The 19,130-nt window shown below is 46.3% G+C and overlaps 1 protein-coding gene across 5 annotated transcripts in view; it reads left to right on the top strand.

Moving 5' to 3' along the window:
* Positions 1-16,814, top strand: part of RALGAPB (Ral GTPase activating protein non-catalytic beta subunit) — a 60,704-nt gene extending 43,890 nt beyond the window's left edge. For all 5 annotated transcript variants that reach the window (XM_027904693.1, XM_027904692.1, XM_027904691.1 and 2 more), the window contains 11 exons: positions 912-1,018; positions 2,582-2,734; positions 3,359-3,568; positions 4,294-4,452; positions 6,408-6,576; positions 9,112-9,234; positions 9,923-10,059; positions 10,814-10,922; positions 13,290-13,368; positions 13,786-13,934; positions 15,522-16,814. In XM_027904693.1, coding sequence (XP_027760494.1) covers positions 912-1,018; positions 2,582-2,734; positions 3,359-3,568; positions 4,294-4,452; positions 6,408-6,576; positions 9,112-9,234; positions 9,923-10,059; positions 10,814-10,922; positions 13,290-13,368; positions 13,786-13,934; positions 15,522-15,715 — 1,589 coding nt within the window. In that variant the 3' untranslated portion in view covers positions 15,716-16,814. The remainder of the gene's footprint in view (positions 1-911; positions 1,019-2,581; positions 2,735-3,358; positions 3,569-4,293; positions 4,453-6,407; positions 6,577-9,111; positions 9,235-9,922; positions 10,060-10,813; positions 10,923-13,289; positions 13,369-13,785; positions 13,935-15,521) is intronic.
* The last annotated feature ends 2,316 nt before the right edge of the window (positions 16,815-19,130 follow it).

Below are 19,130 nucleotides of genomic sequence, written 5' to 3'. Positions count from 1 at the left end.
GCATAACTTGCTTATAAATCCCCTTTGAATTTCCAGATTAATTGCAATAATGAATGAGGACGTCAGCTCTTTTCTGAGGCAGATCACTGCAGTGAATGACTGTGGGGAGATGGTTTTGGTGGTCTCTGTGTGTGCTCATGTAGCTATGCTGCACTCTGTACTTCCCATGAAATACTGGGGAAGGAACAAAAATCTGCTGGTTACCTGATGGTGCCAGTGTGTGGTTTATGTGCACGACAGATAAATGCAAATACCTTTACAAAGAAAAGCTGCAGAACTATGATGATCCCTCATCTAAGGTATCTGTTATCAGTGGCCTTTTAGATCTCAAAGGAGGACTGAAATCCCTGCAATGTTAAAACCATCATCATGCCAGTAGAAAGGCACCTCAGGACTCTGCAGTCTGACCTCCTGCTCTAAACAAGGCCAGCACTGAATTTGGACCAGGACAATGCAACCTGGTGTTGTCCAAATAGGTCTTGCAAACCTGTGACAACAACTTCTCTACATCCCTATTTCTTGTGAAAAATTTTCAATGATGTGGAGTCAGAATCTTCCCCAGTCTTTGACCACTGTCCCTTGTCCTTCCCCTGTTCTTATTGCTGCTGTTTGTGAGGGACTTTTGCAGAAGGTCATGGAAGCATCATGGAATCTGTGTCCATGTGGTCATTGTCTCACCTGAACAGGCAGTGACTGGACAATCTTTCGTTTCCTGGACATAATTTGTAGAGAAACTCTGATATTCATGAATTTGGGTGAAAGTTACTTTTAATGTATTGTCTTTAGGGAGGAGTTAACCGTGAAAACAAAACCTCTGCCATCGTGCCTGCCTTTCTCTCTTGTTAAATGATTACACAGTGAACTGTTTACAGCATATGATGTATTGTTCTTTTAACCCATGTGCTTTGCAGATGACTCTTTCCCCTCTGTCACGGTTTTGATCCGTGGGACATCTGGAAGATTTGCATGGGCCCAGCAACTCTGTCTTTTACCAAGAGGAGCTAAAGCAAATCAAAAGGTCTCTATCAAAGCCCGTAAAGAAATCTTTAACTTAGAGATGTTCAGCAGAAATTCCACTAATGTGAGACAGCCCCCCAGAGCTGGTGATTATACATTAAGGCTGAGCTACGGGGCCTTTAGCTGTAGGTAATGTGCCACATCTCTGGTGACTCTTTACCACTCGTGATTAATATTAACTGCAGGTTGTGAAAGTGTTGTTGCCTTCTAGACTTGCTTAGGGGGAGGGGGCATTCTCTTTCTTTTTTTTTTTTTTCTGAAAGCATCTTCTGAAGTGGTGGGGTAAGGCACAGTGCATTCAGTGTGTAGGCATGAGTGTTGGTGCTGGTTTTCAGATGTCTGGCAAAGCCCGTGCAGCACAGGGAGGGAAGTCTGGAGGCACAGAATGTGGTGCTGCCGAGAGAACAGCTCTTTAAACTACAGAGCCTGATGTTGCAAAGATGGCTGTAAACCTGCTGTGAAAAAAATCACTCAGATGAACTCTGGAACAGGTCTGGAGAGGAACAGTGGAGGAGAAATACCCCAGTCTCATTTTACACTGCAGTTTTGCTGCAGCTGTCTAGTGGAGTGTGTACTCCTGTTATGAAAATTTCTGTCTGTGAATTTCTCCAAAACTTTAAATTCTTCACGTGACCCTTGGTAAAATAAAGGCAATAATGATGTAGCTGAAATGAGTGTTCATCAGTCTCAGCTGGCATGTTGACATGAAGCAGCAGCCTTCAGGAAGACCCTGTGGGATGTGTTTGGAGCTGTGCTGTCACTGGAGCTGAGCCCCATGGCTAAGAAGTGTCAGTCCAGGTGTGCTACCTCTTACACCAGAGGACAGGCCATGGCTTCACTGCTGAGCTCCTCACTTTTCCAAATTGAAGGCATTCTGTAACTTTAATGTTAATAGTTTTGCCCTTTTGAAATGTAATTGGTAGTACATAAACTTATGAAACAGCACTCGAGGTGCAACGAAAGGTCTTGCTTGCTTGGACCTTATGCACCTGTAAACCTGCACCTGGATCTTTTGTTGCTCTCCTTGGTAACTTGGAGTTTGGAATTCCATACTGACAGTATAGAACATAATGTAGAGGCAGTGTCAGGACTGCACCATGATCCATGATGTAAGCCCTTTGGATGTTCAGGCAGTGCATCTCCCTCCTGACGCACAGCACTTCTGCTCCCCTTGAGGCCTTGATCATCAGAGTCAGGAGGGTTGAAATGGAGTGTCTCAAACACCTGCAACTCGTGTTCAATACACTTAGAATGGGCTGAAAATAAGATGCTGCCATGGAAGCTTCCCATTTTTATTGAGATTTGCAGCTGCTTAGAGGTTAGACAGTAAGCAGGGTTCATAGGTTCCAAAATGGGCAGAATTGTGTCTCTTTTTAAAATACAGTCACATTTTTAATACAGGTCTATTAGTTTAAAGTACTTAATGGTTTTTTAATGATCTGCTCACTAATGGATTAGTGTAGTTCTGGAGGGGAGGGGAGAGGGAATGTTTTTCATCTGCTTTAATGAAGTATTGTCTAGTGATACAATACCTTGAATGTAAAAACAATCTTCTTTTTGTCAGACATTTGTACCAGAACCTCGACCAGCTCCTAAAAATGATGTTGGATTGAAATACAGTGTGAAACACCGCCCTTTTCCTGAAGAAGTGGACAAGATTCCATTTGTGAAAGCTGACTTGAGTATTCCGGATTTACATGAAATTGTGAATGAGGAAGTAAGTAACTGTCTCTGACTTGGGGTTTTTGGACTCTTCATGACTCATGCACTAATGTCTTGCTCTAAATGGTTTTACTCTTTTGCTTGTCTAATTTCATATTAATGGAATAATAACCTCTGCAAATTAATGAAATCTGTGCACTTCTCCAGGAAGATGACAATTCTTTGGATGTGTTTTTTGGGAGGCACTGCTCAACATGTTTTAATACTGATTCTAATATCCTGGTGTTGTGGGAAGAAATGACTTGCATTTTGTTGCTTCTTCTGGGGAAATGGAAAGGGGGGGCTTTTTTGGGACCTCATGGGGGGGAAAAGGGAGCGCATGTCTCAAATATTTTAAAGTTTCGCAGAGTCCAATGTGTCTGAGTTTCTATTCACCTCAATGGGAGAAGCCATAGCCCATAGTGGCTATTTACAACAGCTCTCCTATGTGAACAGGGTGTTCAGATGTACAATATTAAAGATCACTTTGCAATATTGATGGTGTTCTGGTAACCATCTTGCTGGTGCGCTGCAGTTGCTGCCGTACCTGTGTCTTAGAGCTTTCCCGAGGGACGGGACTGTTTTCCTCGTTGCTCTTGGTGGTTTTGGTGAAATCAGCAGGTCACACAATGTTTTCCAGCTCGAAGAGCGGCACGAAAAGCTGAGGAATGGCATGGCCCAGCAGATTGTCTTTGAGACTTCCATAGATCAGAAGAGTGAGGAGGAGTGGCGGAAGAAGAGCTTCCCTGACCCGATCACGGAGTGCAAGCCCCCGCCGCCCGCACAGGAGTTCCAGACCGCGCGCCTCTTCCTCTCTCACTTCGGGTTCCTCTCGCTCGAGGCATTGAAGGTGATCTTTGTGGGCAGTGGGTGCATAAGCCATCACATTCACACTTGAAAATCATTGCCACGGCTGGAGTTGAGTTTTGGGGTGATTTTTGAAGATTTTCTGACCGTAACTGCCGTGGAGGTTCTGCTGCAGAGCTGGTTGTGCTGAAGCGGTTTAGTCCTACATAAACACTTGGGGGTACATAGTGGATGTAGAGGTTTCTTTTTTAAGTTGGAATAAGAATTTATAGAGATGATCCATATTCTTAATTTGAAAATCTGCCTCTTAATCTGTGGATTCTCCTTTTATTTGTTGCTTTTCCTTCCAGAAAGCTGTCAACAAAAGTAGATGATTGTTTGCAAAAATGATGTCTGAAAGTGCTCAATATTTTCCATATTGTATTTAGGTTAATATGAAATTGCACATGTGACTTGGTGCATAGCTGTGATGTTTTGAAAGCATCTGCTGCTTTTGTTGTGTGCTCTTGTAAAGCAAAACATGATATCTGTTTCACTGGCAAAACGCAGTTTTTATTTAATGAGAGTAGAATGCAACAAATTGTCAACCTGTTATGCTTGCTGTTACTCATTTACTGTAACAGGATTGCATCAGAAATTTGTGAATGATTTTGCTCTTAGAAAAGGGAAATGGTCTTTTTGTATTTTAATGGATTGCTATTCCAGCCGCAAAGACCTTTCAGTTAAGAAAGTTTTTTTTTACGCTGATGAACTCTGTCTGTTGAACAGGAACCTGCTAACAGTCGTCTACCTCCTCACCTGATTGCACTTGACTCTGCTCTTCCTGGGTTTTTTGATGACCTTGGCTACTTGGATTTACTACCTTGTCGTCCTTTTGATACTGTTTTCATTTTCTACATGAAGGCAGGCCAGAAAACGAGCCAGGAGGTGAGTGAAAGTGTAGGGTGCCAGCTAGTCTATATTGTCTTGCTTCTAGTAATTTTCAAGTGAGTAAAGCATCCCTGCTAGTGATTGGAGTGCCAGAACCAGTGTGAGCTACAAGTCACTGCATACCCTCTTCATCTGTAGGCTGAAGTACATTGCTCACATTTAGGATTATTGTAACACTTTTAATATTTTTTTAAAAAATATAAAATATATATGAAAATATTAATAGTATTTTTATTATCTGTTCTGTCCTTATTGTCCTTATTTGTAGAGTTCAGAGATTCAGATCAGAAAAGCATTTCAGCTTTGTTGGCTCAGCTTGCAGGAAAGGTTGCAGTTTGTTCCAGCAGTGTGCAATGTCAAGGTAGTTTGGTTTCATTCTAATGTTAAACACATCTTAAAGGAAAAACTTTCTGCAAGTAGGAAAGTATTATTGCTTTGTAAGTCCTTACATTTTTACTATTTAGATTCAAAGGCAATTAGGTTAATCAGGTTAATTTGTGCAAATCTAAATTGTGACTTCTTTGCGACCTATAAACTTGCTAAGAGGGTTTGTGGGCTCATTAGAGAAGGGTGTTTCTCTAGTACCTTCTCATTCCATTCAGAATTCTCGTAGTCAAGAGTGGAAGCTGACTTCCATAATAAATCATGACGCCACCTCCTTGTGTCGCTGTGCATGCACAGTGGACAGAACACTGCAGCACCTTCTACTTATGTGTGGGACACAAATCATTTCCTGAAACCAGGATCGTGCTGTTTGTGAGTGTTCCAGCTGAAGTTCAGAGTAGCCAGTACAAAGTGCTTTCCTCTGCTAAGTCAGCTATGAAACAAGACAGTAGGTTTGCCTTCGAGCTGAGAATGCTCTTGCTGAGCTGGCAGAATGTTTATATGCTGCTGTGGAGCTCTCATGTCTTCTAAAGCACACTTACCCAGTCTTGTTCTGACACACAGCTCTGACTTCAGCGTGCTCAGCGATGAGGGTTAGTGGTGATATTTCAGGGCAGTGTGTGCTGTCGCTGCTGAACTCTGTGCGAGGCTCTGGGATGGCGTGTCAGGACCACGTGGCTACAGAGCCTCCAGCCTGGAAGCTTTTCTTCCAATGCCCATCCCTGCGGTTTCTTCTTTGGAGGGGCCTGTATCCTGGTGTTCTGCCCCTGCACAAACCAAAATCATTGATGCTCCTGCCCCAGAACAAATTCCTGCGTGGCCCAGAAAGGATGGATGCGTTGTCTGCTCCACCAACCCCAGGGGTTCTGGTACCCAAATCAAAAATCACCCATGGCCCTGTGTGCTGTTTGGTGAAGGGCTCAACTCTCACTTGGCCATAATGAGATAAAAATTGCCATCAGATGGGGAAACATCCCAGATGTCTGTCAGAAGTAGGCTTAAGGTTTAAAGTGAACAGTACAGTGTGATGTGTGATTAAAGTGCACGCTCAGTCCTGCTGAGATTTTGGAAAATAGGTTTCATAATTTAATGTGCCGTGACACCTGCCCTCTAAATTGCTGTATGTCATGTACAGGTGAGTAGTGAGGAAAATACTTTTCTCCTCGAATTTCACCTCAGTTTAATAGTGAAAATTGTCCAGAAAACCCTTGTGTTACCTTTGGTACTCATGCAGATTCTGCACTGAACACTCTGTGTTTTGTTCCTGATGAGTGGCTGAGTCTCAAAATTTGCCATTTCCAGCAGTTTGATTCACTGTTTTACAGGCTTTGAAAATGCTAGCAGATAGTCAAGTTGATTGGATAGGACATGGCCAAGCAGGATAGAAGGGTGCTGGGCAGCAGGGAGTTGTGTCCATGGAGAAAGTCTGGGGTTCCAGGCTTGTTTTGTACAAGCAATTGCATTTGGGCGAAAGCGTGTTGGTGACAAAAAATGTTAATTAAAAAGCTGGGCAGGAAGAGACTTGTTTCCTGCTCCTCTGCCAACATGGTTGCTGCTGGTTGTTTCAGATCCTGAAGAACATGGAGTCTTCCAGAATTGTTCAGCCCCACTTCCTGGAGTTTTTGTTGTCTCTTGGCTGGTCTGTTGATGTTGGGAAGCATCCTGGGTGGACTGGTCATGTCTCAACAAGCTGGTCAATCAACAGCTGCAATAGTGATGAAGAGGGACCTGAACAAGGTAAGATGTAGTAAATGCTATAATATTAAATTAAAATGTTTAGGTTCCTTTAGAAGACAGTTTAAATTTTCTTTCTCCTTGTCTGAACACTGGCTTTTTTTTTTTTTTTTATAAATACTGATGTTTACTAGAAAGAAATGTGTAAACATCTGTATGTTGTTGAGAGGAAGTAGACTCAGCAAGAAATACCTCCAGGCTGTATTTTTAGCAGAGTTGATGAGTCTTTATTGTATTATCCCAAACCACTGTTCAGGTGAAATTGGTTGCAGATTGTGCTGTGTACTGGCAAATAGGCTTGAAATACTATGTGATTAGTGTTCTGTAAGTAGATTAAAATGGGATATTGACTCAAAAGTTAGCCTTGTAGTTGTGCTTGGTAGGAAGGAATGAAAACAAGCTGCTGTTTGTAGGTCCCAGAAGTTGGAGGCCACATACAGCTCCTCTGTCCTGCTTCACTGGCTCTGCTGTTTTCCACTGGAGCAGCTCCTCCCCTGGGCTTGTCATGCACCACCCTCTCCCCATTCTGTCACCCAGAATGATCCTCAGGGCAGTGAGTTGCTGTCCCAGGGTGGGAAAGTTCGAATTGGGTTAGCTTCTGCCCTGGACAACCTGATCAGATTCCCAGGAATTGATAGTGTCTGAGATGGTTTCAGTGTCACTGCTCTGAGGGCCAGGCCCGTTCTTGGTGACCTCCAGAGCTGCAGCCTCTGCTGGGGGCCACCCAAAGGCAGGGAACAGGCTGGTCCCACCTCCTTTGTTGTACTTGACCTTGTATTTGTATCAGGTGTGACACTGGTACAGCTGCAGGTGCTGAAGCAGCACTTGCTCTGCTGTCTCTTCACTGTGCCTTAGGAATGCCCTTCACCAGCTGAAGGCTCGTCCCTCCAGTTATGGAATAAAATGCAAACCATAGAAGGCCAGAAATGCTGGGGAGGGGTTAGAGAACAGGCATGGCCTTCTCTGAGCAGGTCAGGATGGGTTACAGAATGGCCAGGTCTGGGTTTAATTTTGCATTAATGCAGGGTCAGAATGTGCTCTCCTCAGAGGCAGAGCCCTCTCCCCTCCCTTGGCAGTGGATTTGTCGGTGTGACTGTGCAGAAGGCAGTGCCCTGAATTAGTGGGGGACCTGGTTTGATGTGGGCTTTTTAACTTGGACTTTTTTCAGCCATTTGAATGGGATCACAGACCACCAAATAGCTGAATTAATTCAACTAACTGGGGGAAGAAGGGACACAAAAGGCATTCAGAAATGCAAGGGAGGGAGGGCAGTTTACTGCTGATCTGGTTCTGCTGGGGAAGAGTCAGGAGCACAAGCCTGATGAGGAACGGCTGAGGGAGCTGGGGGGGACTCATCCTGGAGAAAAGGAGGCTCAGGGGGACCTTCTGATTCTCTACAACTCCCTGACAGGAGGGTGAAGCCAGGTCTAGTTCAGTCTCTTCTCCCAGGTAACAAGTGACAGGAAATGTCCTCAGGTTGTGAAGGGTTGTCCAGCCCTGGCACAGCTGCCTGGGGCAGTGGTGGAGTCACCATTCCTGGAGGGATTTCAAAGCCTTGTGGATGTGGCCCTTGGGGACATAGGTTAGAGGTGGGCTTGGCAGTGGTGAGTTGACAGCTGGACTTAATGATCTTGGAGATCTTTTCCAACCTGCATGATTCTGTGATTCTAGAATAGCTTGCAGTGAGTTGTGATGAAAATAATTTCCTAGGCATGTTTCCCTGCACACCCCCAAAAGCAAAGTTCTTAAACAGCCGGGTTTGGGTTGTGGTGCTGTTCCCTGGGAGCTGTGCACTGGAGATGTGGGAACATTTCCCTGATGGTGAAGCATGGCTTGGAGTCCTTGGTGTGCCTGTGGCCACTCCTCAGCGTGCTGAATTTCGCTGCTCCTGTGGCTTTGCTGAGGCAGCTATCCCAGGAACCCTTCTGGAAACTGGAACAGAGAAGTAATGCATTTCAAAGTCCTTGCTAGTCTTTCTGGAGGTGACATGAGGAAGGAAAAAAGGGGAGGGAGGTTCCTTCTGTATTTGAAGGCCTGTGTTGGCCAGCTGTGATGAGGAATCAGTGGGGGCTCAGAATGAGGAGCTTCCTTGCATGGATTGGAGACAGATCTTTCTCTAACACTTGACAGAGAAAATACTGAGGAGAGTCTGTAGAAGCTGAATTGAATTCTAGAATAGTATCAGACTGGAGTTACAAATGTTAGAATCCTTTGGGAATGGAATTACTAACTTGAATGATCCTGCTAGAGAGAATGCTCAGAAATAGATGGTAGGTATATTCTTGTGACAGATGTGCTGACTAGAGTACTAGGAAATAAGGAATCCAGTACATTAGAAGTGTGTTCAACATAAAGCCATTCCCAACCCAAAATGCCTTTTCCTTCAAAAAAGCAAAAACCTTTATCTGAGAAGGGTGGTTAGCCATGAGATGGGACTGTGAAATCCTTGAATTTTAAAATGCGATTTGCATGATTTTTTCTCATTGACTGCACCTTGTGCTTCCTTCTGGCTGAACTGTCCTTTTCTGTCCATTTCAGAGGATCTGGTTATCTCAGAAGATGTTGGGGCAAGTATCTTCAACGGGCAGAAGAAGGTGCTGTACTATGCAGATGCCCTGACAGAAATCGCCTTTGTTGTCCCGTCGCCGGTGGAGTCCCTGAGTAAGATCTCTGTACATGCTCTTCACAAAAATGAAACCAACATTTTTTGTTAGAGAGCTTTGCCAGAAACAAAACCTTAATAAGCTACCTAGTAGTGTGTTTAGCAAGACCATTGTCAGAAAGCTGTGGACTTTTAAATTACAGCATCCTAGTCCTTAGACTCCTTCCTGAGGTGGCACCTGTTCTGTGTCCCTCTCTCAGTGTGAGCCTCAGTAGATCCCAGGGCTGCACAGCAGTGTTGCTGTTGCCTGTGTGGTTCACCAGCAGCTGGTGATGTGTATTTTTTTCCCTTTCCTGCCAATGACTGCTCCTGCACGTGCACCACTGCTCTGCAGGAAAGCAGCACGTTTCATGGCATCCTTGACACACTAAAACTGATGTGCAAGAGTTGCCTGGAATAAAAGGGGTGTAGACACATGAGGAGGAGACTGTATTCCATAGAAAATTGCTGGGACAGTGGTGAATCCATGGGGGATGCTTTAATTGCAGTCTGTTTCTGGAATAATTGGCAGTTGTTGTCTCCTGACTCCTCTTCCTGTTTATGGGTGCTATAGTGACTTGGCCATACATCCATTTATATTTAGTTTCAAAAGCCTTACAACATTTTTTAGTTTCAAAATCTTACACATGATGGCAGTGAAGTTTTTTTGGCAGGAGAGTAGACAAACCTCTTTCTTCTGGCTTACAGCTGATTCACTGGAAAGCAGTGTCTCTGACCAGGAAAGTGACTCCAACATGGATCTGCTGCCAGGAATACTGAAGCAGCAGCCTCTGACACTTGAACTCTTCCCCAACCATACAGACAATCTTAATCCCTCACAGCGGGTAAGGCAAAACTTGCACTGAAAAATAACTTATTTTTTCTTTTTCTCTCAAGAAGCACAGAGGCAATGCTGCAGGATTTTCGATAGTATATGATTTGGTTTCCTGGGGTGTAGAGCTCCTTGTTCCTTGCCATTAGTCCTTGTCTGCTTTGGGCCAGAATTTGCAGCAACAGTAGGAGATTGCAAGATTACATTGCAAGTGTAAAACTTAAGCGTGCTTAGTAATACTCTGCATCCTGAAATGCGGGCAGGAAAAAGTATGTGCAGTATTTACAGAGTAATTAAGACACAAATCCATGCTTGGAAACAGGATGGATAGATGTGAACACTTTTCCTACCTGCCCAGTTTAAAACAGTGTGTCAGTTGTGTCTGAAGTACCAGATGTGAGGTTGCTTTTGCACTGTAACAGAGCAGAAAACCATGAACTGTTGTATCTGTAAGCAAAGGATTTACAACTGTTGATTGCCTGTTTAGAATTCGCTTCCAAATGTATATTTAGTTACTGATTTAAGGTCTTTGAGAACATTAGGAAAATTTTTTAACTGATGCAAGATTGAATATAAGTTTGTGTTGAATATAAGTAGAGTAGAAACCCAGACTGCAGTGGGTTCCAGCACCAGCTGCCCTGACTCAAGAGCTGGTAGAGGCTGTACCTGACTGGGATGTGCATGACTGGGGAGCAGCTGGGAAATAGTTGTTGGCTGCATTATTGGACTCATGGTGTTTGCAAATGTTACCCTTGTGTTCAAAACAGCTCAGTCCTACTTCCAGATCCAAGAGGACGCCTCAGGGCCGGACCATTCCACCGATGGGACCTGAAACCAAAGTGTACGTGGTCTGGGTGGAACGTTACGATGATATCGGTGCGTACGAGTTCTTACTGTTCCCTGAAGTAACTAGAGCAAAAACCGTTCCCTTCTTTTATCAAATGCTAGATCATGCAACCACAGACTGGTTTGGGTTGGAAGGGACCTTTAAAGGTCATTTAGTACAAGCCCCCTGCCATGGGCAGGGACACCTTCCACCAGCCCAGGTTGCTCCAAGCCCCGTCCAACCTGGCCTTGGACACTTCCAGGGATGGGGCAGCCACAGATTCTCTGGGCAACCTGTGCCAGGGCCTGCCCACCCTCACAATAAAAATAAATCCGTATTAATGCCTGTAACAACACTTCTAAGATTCTGAATCAGTTCTCTGATATTTGAATGGCAGTCTATGGGGTGTAGATGAATCAGTAGCATATGTAGGTCTGAAGTTCCCTTTATCCCTGGCAGTGCCTGTGAAATGCTGTCATGAACCTTCCTAAGCTCGGCACACAAGGCAGTGTGCCTCCCTGCTCCCCTCAGCTGCTGTCTCCTCAGAGTGAATGTGGTTTCCTTTAACAAAAATGGCTTCTGACACCTGCTGCTTCTGTGCTGAAGGGATCATCATCTTCTTTGCTTTTGAAACTCTCCATGTTCTCTCTCATAAGAGGGTTCATTTGTTCTGCACTCAGGGTGCCTGTTCCATGCTGTGCATCCCAGCTCCCTTCCCTGCCCTTGCTCAGGCAGGGTCCTGCTCCTCCTGCAGCTTCATGTTTCTTAGTTTGGTGTTTCCTCTCTGACTCTGGTTGTCTGGGGAGACCCAGCTTTGCCCATTGTGTTACAGCCATGGAGTGGCCATGGTGGGCAGCTGACTCTAGGTTTGAGGAGTCCTTTGTCCCCAAGAGCTTTTTGAGTGCTGGTTCCAAACCATGGCCTGGCCTCAGCCAGAGTCTCTCTGCACTGGCCTCGCTCACCAGTGTCTGCAACACAGACCAGTAATTACTGATGCTTTACTGTCTTTGATTTCTAATCCTGGTTCCCAGTCTGGCAGTAAGAGTGGACCTTAATTAAGCCCTTAGCTCCTTCCAGAGTAAAGCCAACAAGAGAGTGGGAGCAATCAAGAGGAAGCTTCCTGTGAAGGGTAAATGTAAATTCTCAGGAAGCCCACCTTGTCCACATCCCTCAGAGCCTTCCTGGGATCAGGAGACAGCAAGTTCTGCAGCATCATTTCCTTGTCCGGACATCGGCCCAGAGGGTGTTCCTTTGTCTTCAGGAGTCCCTCGCCCACTTCAGTTTCTAAACTGGTGTCCCTGACCCACTTCCTTCTTGGGTAGCAGCTAAAGCCAACTCACTGCAGAGGCAGCAACTGTGCTACACAGGCATGTTTCTGCTTGGCTGCTTCTTTCAGCAGCCGTAGGAATCTCCCAGAGTTCTGGGCCTGAAGCTGAAGAAATGAGTTTGTGAGCCTCAGTGAGAGTGGCAGTTGGATGGAGGGAGGGGGACCTCTTGGAAGTGGCTCCTAGCCCAGGGGCTTTGCCATATGCTCCTTATGTTCTTGGCTTTTGCCTTATGCTTCTTGTATATCTTAGAGTCTGGACAGTGGAAAAGCTGTCACTTTGTAGTCAAGGGTATAACCCCAGTGCCAGCTGCCTGCCCTGCCTCTTGCTCCGTCTCAGGGTGTTTCCATGGCTCCCCACGCTCTCCCTCTCTTGCTCCAGCTGTTGAGTACCCTTAGCAGCACCACTCTCATGGCAAAATCTGGCTTTGGACCTTAGACTCTTTCTGTGGAAGCGCTGTCCTGCTGCTCAGACTGTCCTTTTGTGAAGGACCCTCAACATCTCTCACCCCAACGAGGTGATGGGAAGTGCTAAATCCCTTTCCAGGCATTCAGGTTCTTAACTTCCTCCTCCTGCACCTTCATTATCCAGCGTGGCAGCAGAGTTATGGTTATACTTGTAGGTTATGGTGGGGATCCACGGAGCTTGGATTTGAGGAAGGATACTGTGTGTGGGGGAGCAGGGCTCAAGGGAACTGTAGGTGTGAGTGGTGGCATTGTTTGACCCTCTTAGCACTGTTCTTGAGGCTGATTACTTGTGGATGGGTGGAGATGCTGCGAAAAATAATTTGAAAGCTGTTCTTGTGATTGCAGTAGCTCATCTCGTTCCTGCTTTCAGAGTTCCTCCAGAGATTTTGACCTTTGCATTGAGAGAATGGAGGATCTGGGACTCCTCTGAGTGCAGGTGGCTGAGGTGTGTCTGTGCCCTCCAATGAATGCTTAAACTTAAAAACAAGGATGCTACCATGCAAGAACATCCATGGTATAAATGCTTGAGGGCTGTGTGGTTTTGACTGGTGATAAATAATTTTTCCCTGCACACACAAGAAACCTGGAGTAGATAAACTTTATTTGGTGCATCCTGTTCTTACAGAAAACTTCCCCCTCCCTGATCTGGTGTCTGAGACAAGCACTGGTGTGGAAACCACAGCCAACAGTAGCACTTCCCTGAGGTAAGACTGCTCTTATTTTCATTATTTTTCTTGATTCCTCAGTGGACTTTTCTGGTGGAAAACATGAAAGAGCTTTTCATATCACTGTGGATAAAACATAAATTAGGGAGCAGAAAATGTGTTGTTTTATCTGAGTCTGTGATGAGCCTCCCTCCTGATTCCCTCCCTGGTGAGGTGGTTAGTGCTGTGTACACACTGTGCCCGGGCTGCAGGGCTCTCCAGCCTGTGGAGACAGCAGATCACAGGCACTCTACCACTGATGGGGCCTTCCTAAGGTCCAGAGCATACCCCAGGATCCTGCTGCCTTAGCCACGAGGCATTTTTTACCTTGAGCACTTAAAGTGGACGTTTTTCTTCTACAGATTAATTGAAACAGTGCTGTAAAACCGATTTAACAGTTGTGGTTTTTTCCTTAAGATCTACCATTCCTGAGAAGGAAGTTCCTGTGATCTTCATCCATCCTTTAAACACTGGCTTATTCAGGATAAAACTACAAGGAGCAACCGGGAAATTCAACATGGTCATCCCACTGGTGGATGGAATGATAGTCAGTAGGAGAGCTCTTGGTAAGCTAAAGGGTTTTAGGAAGGCTCATGTATTTCTTTTATTTCTTTTTAATAATAATATGTCTGCAAAATACACGGTCTGGAATCTTTCCTTGGAAAAGGTGTTGGCCGTGGCAGGACAAACAAAAGCCGGGGTTGCTGCGGCAGCGGCGGGAGCAGAACAGCAGAGGGAGCAGGTGGACAGTGCTTGGCTCCCAGCACGGCCCGAGAGGGGCCGCGATTGCAACGGGGCCTCTTGTTCATGAGGGAGAGATCCCAGAGGTGACCCTGCTGTTTGCACCGAGAACCACGGTGTGAGTGCTTGACTGTGCTGCCGTGCTCAGCAGGAGCCAAGCAGGGGTTAAAACCACAGCAACTGAAGATTTTCCGATGTGTTCAGTAAAAATGCCATGCAGGCATCTGTTAACAGGGTGTGTGTCCTCTGCCCTTTCCTCTGTTCCTGGATGGATTGATGGATCTATCTTGGTATTGATGCCACTTAGCTTCAGCAACTGGAAATCTCACCCAGTGAGAGCAGTTCACGGGGCAGAGCAACATGAAGAGCATTACAGTACCTGTACCTGGCCATAAAACTGCTTTGTAGGAGATGACTTTCAGGTTCTGGGGTTTGCATGCTTAATTCAGCACTGGGGAAATTAAAGCCTGACTGAACCCTAAATAACATTTATGAATTCAGCTGATGGCAGTGGCTTTTACTGAAAAAGAATCAGATATGTTTTCCTGGAGTAGGGTTTGTTTTCAGCTGCATCATTGACTGTTAATATAGTGACAGTTCAGCAGCTGTGATTTGTATGCAGTCAGAAATTAAGTCCTCTAAATAAGGAAGACTGGTTTAGCCTGTCAGAAAGAGCTTGTGAAATAGCAAAGGGGGTAAGGGACACTTCCTTCCTTAGAGGCATAGGAATTTCATTTCAAAATAAAATAAGAGAAAGTTCACTGCCAGTTTTGGCCAAATGCTACTGCTTCTGTTCCCCACCTCCTCCTTCCTCCACATCCACAGTGTGAGTTACAGAGGGGTGAGAGCAGTGGCAAGGCAGTGAAGGCAAGAGAGACCAGTTCCAACCACAACCCAGCAGGTCTTTCCTCATCCCCTTTCCAAGTGGGAGACCACAATTCCTACTGGAAAAAAGTACTGGCAGGCACCTGTTTCATTCTCAGGGCTCCCCTGGCATTACCTGGGGTGACCTCAGGGCCCCCTGAACTCTGATGTCCCCGTGTGGCGTGGCCAGGGCTGTGGCACCGTGACTTTTATATTGCCTGCCCTGGATCCTTTGCCCTCTCTTCCCAAGGGTGCTGTTACAGCTGCTTGGCCCTGGCAGAGCTGAGAAATCCTTCTGCTCCTCCTCCAGCCAGTTTTGGGTACCACTGAGTCAGTGCTTGTTTCTTTTTCCCAGTGAAGGTCCTTGCAGGCCGAGGGTCTGTGACTCTGCTGTCCCCTGTTGATGGAGAACAGCTCTTGACCTGGTGGTGCTGAACATCTCCCCTGGGTTTAGATGGGACAGACCCCAGAACTGTGTGTAGCTGGGAAGCCAGCGAAGGGGCACAGGCCTGAACTGAAACTTGATTCGTATGTTATTTCTTTTTCAGGTTTTTTAGTGAGGCAGACAGTGATAAATATTTGTCGGAGAAAGAGGCTGGAAAGTGATTCCTACAACCCCCCCCACGTCCGCCGAAAACAGAAAATAGCAGATATTGTCAATAAATACCGGAACAGGCAGCTGGAGCCGGAGTTTTATACCTCACTTTTCCAGGAGGTTGGGCTCAAGAACTGCAACCCCTAGGTCACTATCCTTCCAGGACAATTAGATCAGAGCTTGGTGGCTACACTAATGAAAACAGTTAAATAACAACAACAAATTTCCTCAGCCCTCTGGAATTCAGGAAATCATGTTCTAGCACAAGTCAGCAGATACCATGTGGGAGGAATGAGAAATGAATCCAAAACATTGCAGTTGGGATATTGACTTAATTCACCTACCCTCAAAAGATTACTGAATTCCAGTCTTCCTGGATGCTAGCAACGTAATCTCTTCACCCAGTCATCCATTCCAGACTAATTAGGAACTGTAGGTGTCTCACTCTGAGGGGAAAACAATCAAAGTAAAGCCATCTCTGCATATGAGGATGGAAAACAGAATCCAAACAAACCTGCCATCAAACACCTCGCTGCACCCACGTGTCCAAGGGGAAGGGAGCAGGATCTCTCCTTGGGGGAGAAGTCTGTTTCAGAGCATTAACCATCTCTGCAAGAACTTCTAAGACACGTTCAGTCCCCCTTCAGCACTCAACAGAAGATCCTTCACTGCTTGCAATCCATTTGTGTACCAAAAGCAAGAAGAGGAAGATTGCTTGGAAATGCCAGGCCCTGAAATCCAAAGCCCAGATGCTGTATGTGGCCATTCCCTCCAGTCCATCTGCATGAGATTTGTCCTGCTGACAGCAACCACCACCTGAAATTAACTGACTTTCCAACGGGAGTTGGTACTGGATAGAAGCTTTTGGTTATATAAAAGCAAGGTTGTGACTTTCAGGTCTGTTGCAAAATGTCACATTTAATTTCAGTAGCTTGATTTTTATTTTTTTTTTAATTTTTTTTTTTATGCAACTACTTAATTTATTTTGAAGTGTCTGTATCACCTACTCACCATTTCCATAAAAAGTATAAACATCACTTGCCTTCCTTCCATTGGATTGAAATCTGAGATTCCGGGGCTGCCTCCTCCTTGTTATTTATAGCACGAGCAGTTTTCGCAGCTTCTACAACACTTTTCAGAAGCTCCTGTTAAACAGACTAAAACAACTTGAAAAGAAAATTCAAGAATTCTTCTTTTTCCCCATTAACTGCAACTCCTTTGGAGTTCAAACTTCCCATTGTTTTGAGTCTCCCGTACGTTCCCACACTCGGCTCCCCTTGCGCTGGGTCAGCAGTTTGCATTTTCAGCCCCTGGATTTGTCGTGTTCAGGACTCGGAGGATGTGCTGGGAAAAGGTGTTTGCAGCTACGGGTGTGGCACTGGCAGCCTCAGAGGTGCCCTGGGCGCTGGCAGCCCTGGGAGCACCCTCCTTCTGCCGGTGCATCCCAGCCAGGGTGGCAGCAGTGGATCGTGGCAGGCGCTCCTGGGGAGGTGCAGCCTCTGGTCCCTGGCAGCAGCAAAGGTCCTTACCCTGCCAGCACCGGGAAGTGGAAGAGGATGACTGAGAGCAGGAACGGGGGGAGCTCCTCGCATCATTTCAACAGTGGTTTTATTAGCCATGCTGTGCGTTGCAGTAATACCTGTGGGGCACTGAATTTTGATGTTTCAGAGTTACTTTTTGCAACAGTTCTGACCTGAAGCAGTCTTAATTGTTTCATTAGCTGCCAAGGACAGACCTTGCTCCTGGCTTTCCCTGTGCTTTTTCACAAAGAGATCATGGAAACACAGGCCCCTAAAAATATATGGGAAAGGGCTTTCAGGTTGTCAGCCAAGCAGGTTTTAGGCAATGTGTGCTTGTTGCAGGAGACAAGTGCACTGACTTCTCAACTCAGGAGCTCTAATTTGATCCAGATGAATCAAAAGTGAAAACATGAAACCACCCAAAGAAAACTCCTGCAGCAGGAAGCAGGCTGCGTGCTGCCCCGCTGGCACATGGCAGGAGGAGCCCCGAGGCAGCATTGGGGTGCACTGGCCAAGCTGTGCAGGGAGCCTTGGACAGCCTCGTTCCTCTGCCAGGCTCCTGCCAGCAGCAGTTTAATGCACAGACACCAAATTTACCCACACTCTGTCTGTACCCCTTGGATGCAGTTAATGGCCAAACACACTTTAGTCCACTGGTTTGAAAGGCATGAGCGATGCATGTTGTGTAAACATCCTGAGCAACCCCCTGTCTGCACAGCAATAGCATAACAGCAGCCCCCTCCTCAGCAGAGTGTGACAGTCCTGCTGCTGCACTGAGCTGCACCACGTGCTGCTGGCAGGATGCAGGCAGGAACGCAGAGAGGGGCATTTGGGGAAACCCTGAGGGAGTTCTGGCAAGTCAAAGATTGCCAACTGGATTGCCTGAGGATTTGCTTTTTAAAGAAGGCCTGTGCTTGGCTGGAGGGTCGTCTTCAGTCTGTTTCCATGTTTGTATGAGGTGTGGGGTTGGCACCCACGGGAGCAGTAACAGCCAGGAGAGCAATGGGACTTGGCAGAGTCTGCAAAGGAGGGAACTAGGGGACAGGCCTTTAGACCCTCTGTCAGATGAGATGGAGAACCAGCTGGGGAGCAGGTCACAGGCTGGCACTGGGGCCTGGCTGTAAGTGGGGGGATTTACCCTCTGGAAAGGTGAACCTTCTTCAGAGTCCCAGTGCAGCATGAAAACACTGGGATGCAGGAATGCGCTGCCATCCCCCGGGGTTGGGTGCTGGTGGCAGCAGTGGGCACCCCGGGCAGAGCTGTGCCACTGGAGGGTGCCTGCAGGGACTGTCCCTCCTTCTCCTGTGTGTGTGGAGCTCTCAGGTTCATAACAAAATGCATGCCACCAATTTGGGAATTCTATCCATCCGCTGTTGACGTCTGGCCGCTCTAGCTCGTCCAGGGTACAGCCTTGAGTTTTCCCCATAAAGTGTCAGAGCAAATGAGGTTTTATTTCCGTGGTGTTTGCAAGTTAGTCAGGAATCCAGAGGGATTTTTTACATCACAAACTGCTGCAGGGGGGTTTGATTTAATGCTTGATTGATCTGAGTCAGTGTCCCTGTCCATCAGAGGTGACAAACACTGACCCCCTCACTGACCTGCGTGCAGGTGGCACTGAGCTGCAAGTGTTCCACAATAACCAAATTGAGACTTTCTCTTTTCATCAAACCTTTCCATTTGGGGTGGTAATTCTGTTTGAACAGAGCAGGAGGGGTGACCACCATCACCTTGTTAAGCAGTTTTGAAATTGCAGACATTTTAGTTCCTTAATAGAGATTTTTTTAAAAGAAAAGCATTTTTTTTAAAGCTAATTTTAAGAAGGCATTAGAACCTTACAGCAGGCAGGAGAAGGGGAGGACGGTGCCCGTGGAAATTTGGGTGTCTGGGTAGGGGCGTGTGCGAGGCCGTGGGGAGGAGCAGCCCTGGCCGCCCCTGGGCTCGGTGCTGGGTTCTCCACAGGTCACGGCGCTTCCTTCCACAAGGTTCTGAGTGCCCAGGAAGAGGAGAGAACCAAATTTCAGCCTCACGGACAAATTTTATGC

The sequence above is a fragment of the Empidonax traillii genome, unplaced genomic scaffold, assembly GCF_003031625.1.
Source record: "Empidonax traillii isolate 1590-97213 ecotype Southwest subspecies unplaced genomic scaffold, ASM303162v1 scaffold1078:size286220, whole genome shotgun sequence".
Classification (NCBI taxonomy): Eukaryota; Metazoa; Chordata; class Aves; order Passeriformes; family Tyrannidae; genus Empidonax; species Empidonax traillii.
The sequence above is the reverse complement of the archived record's forward strand: the minus strand, read 5'-3'. Positions and strand labels throughout refer to the sequence as shown.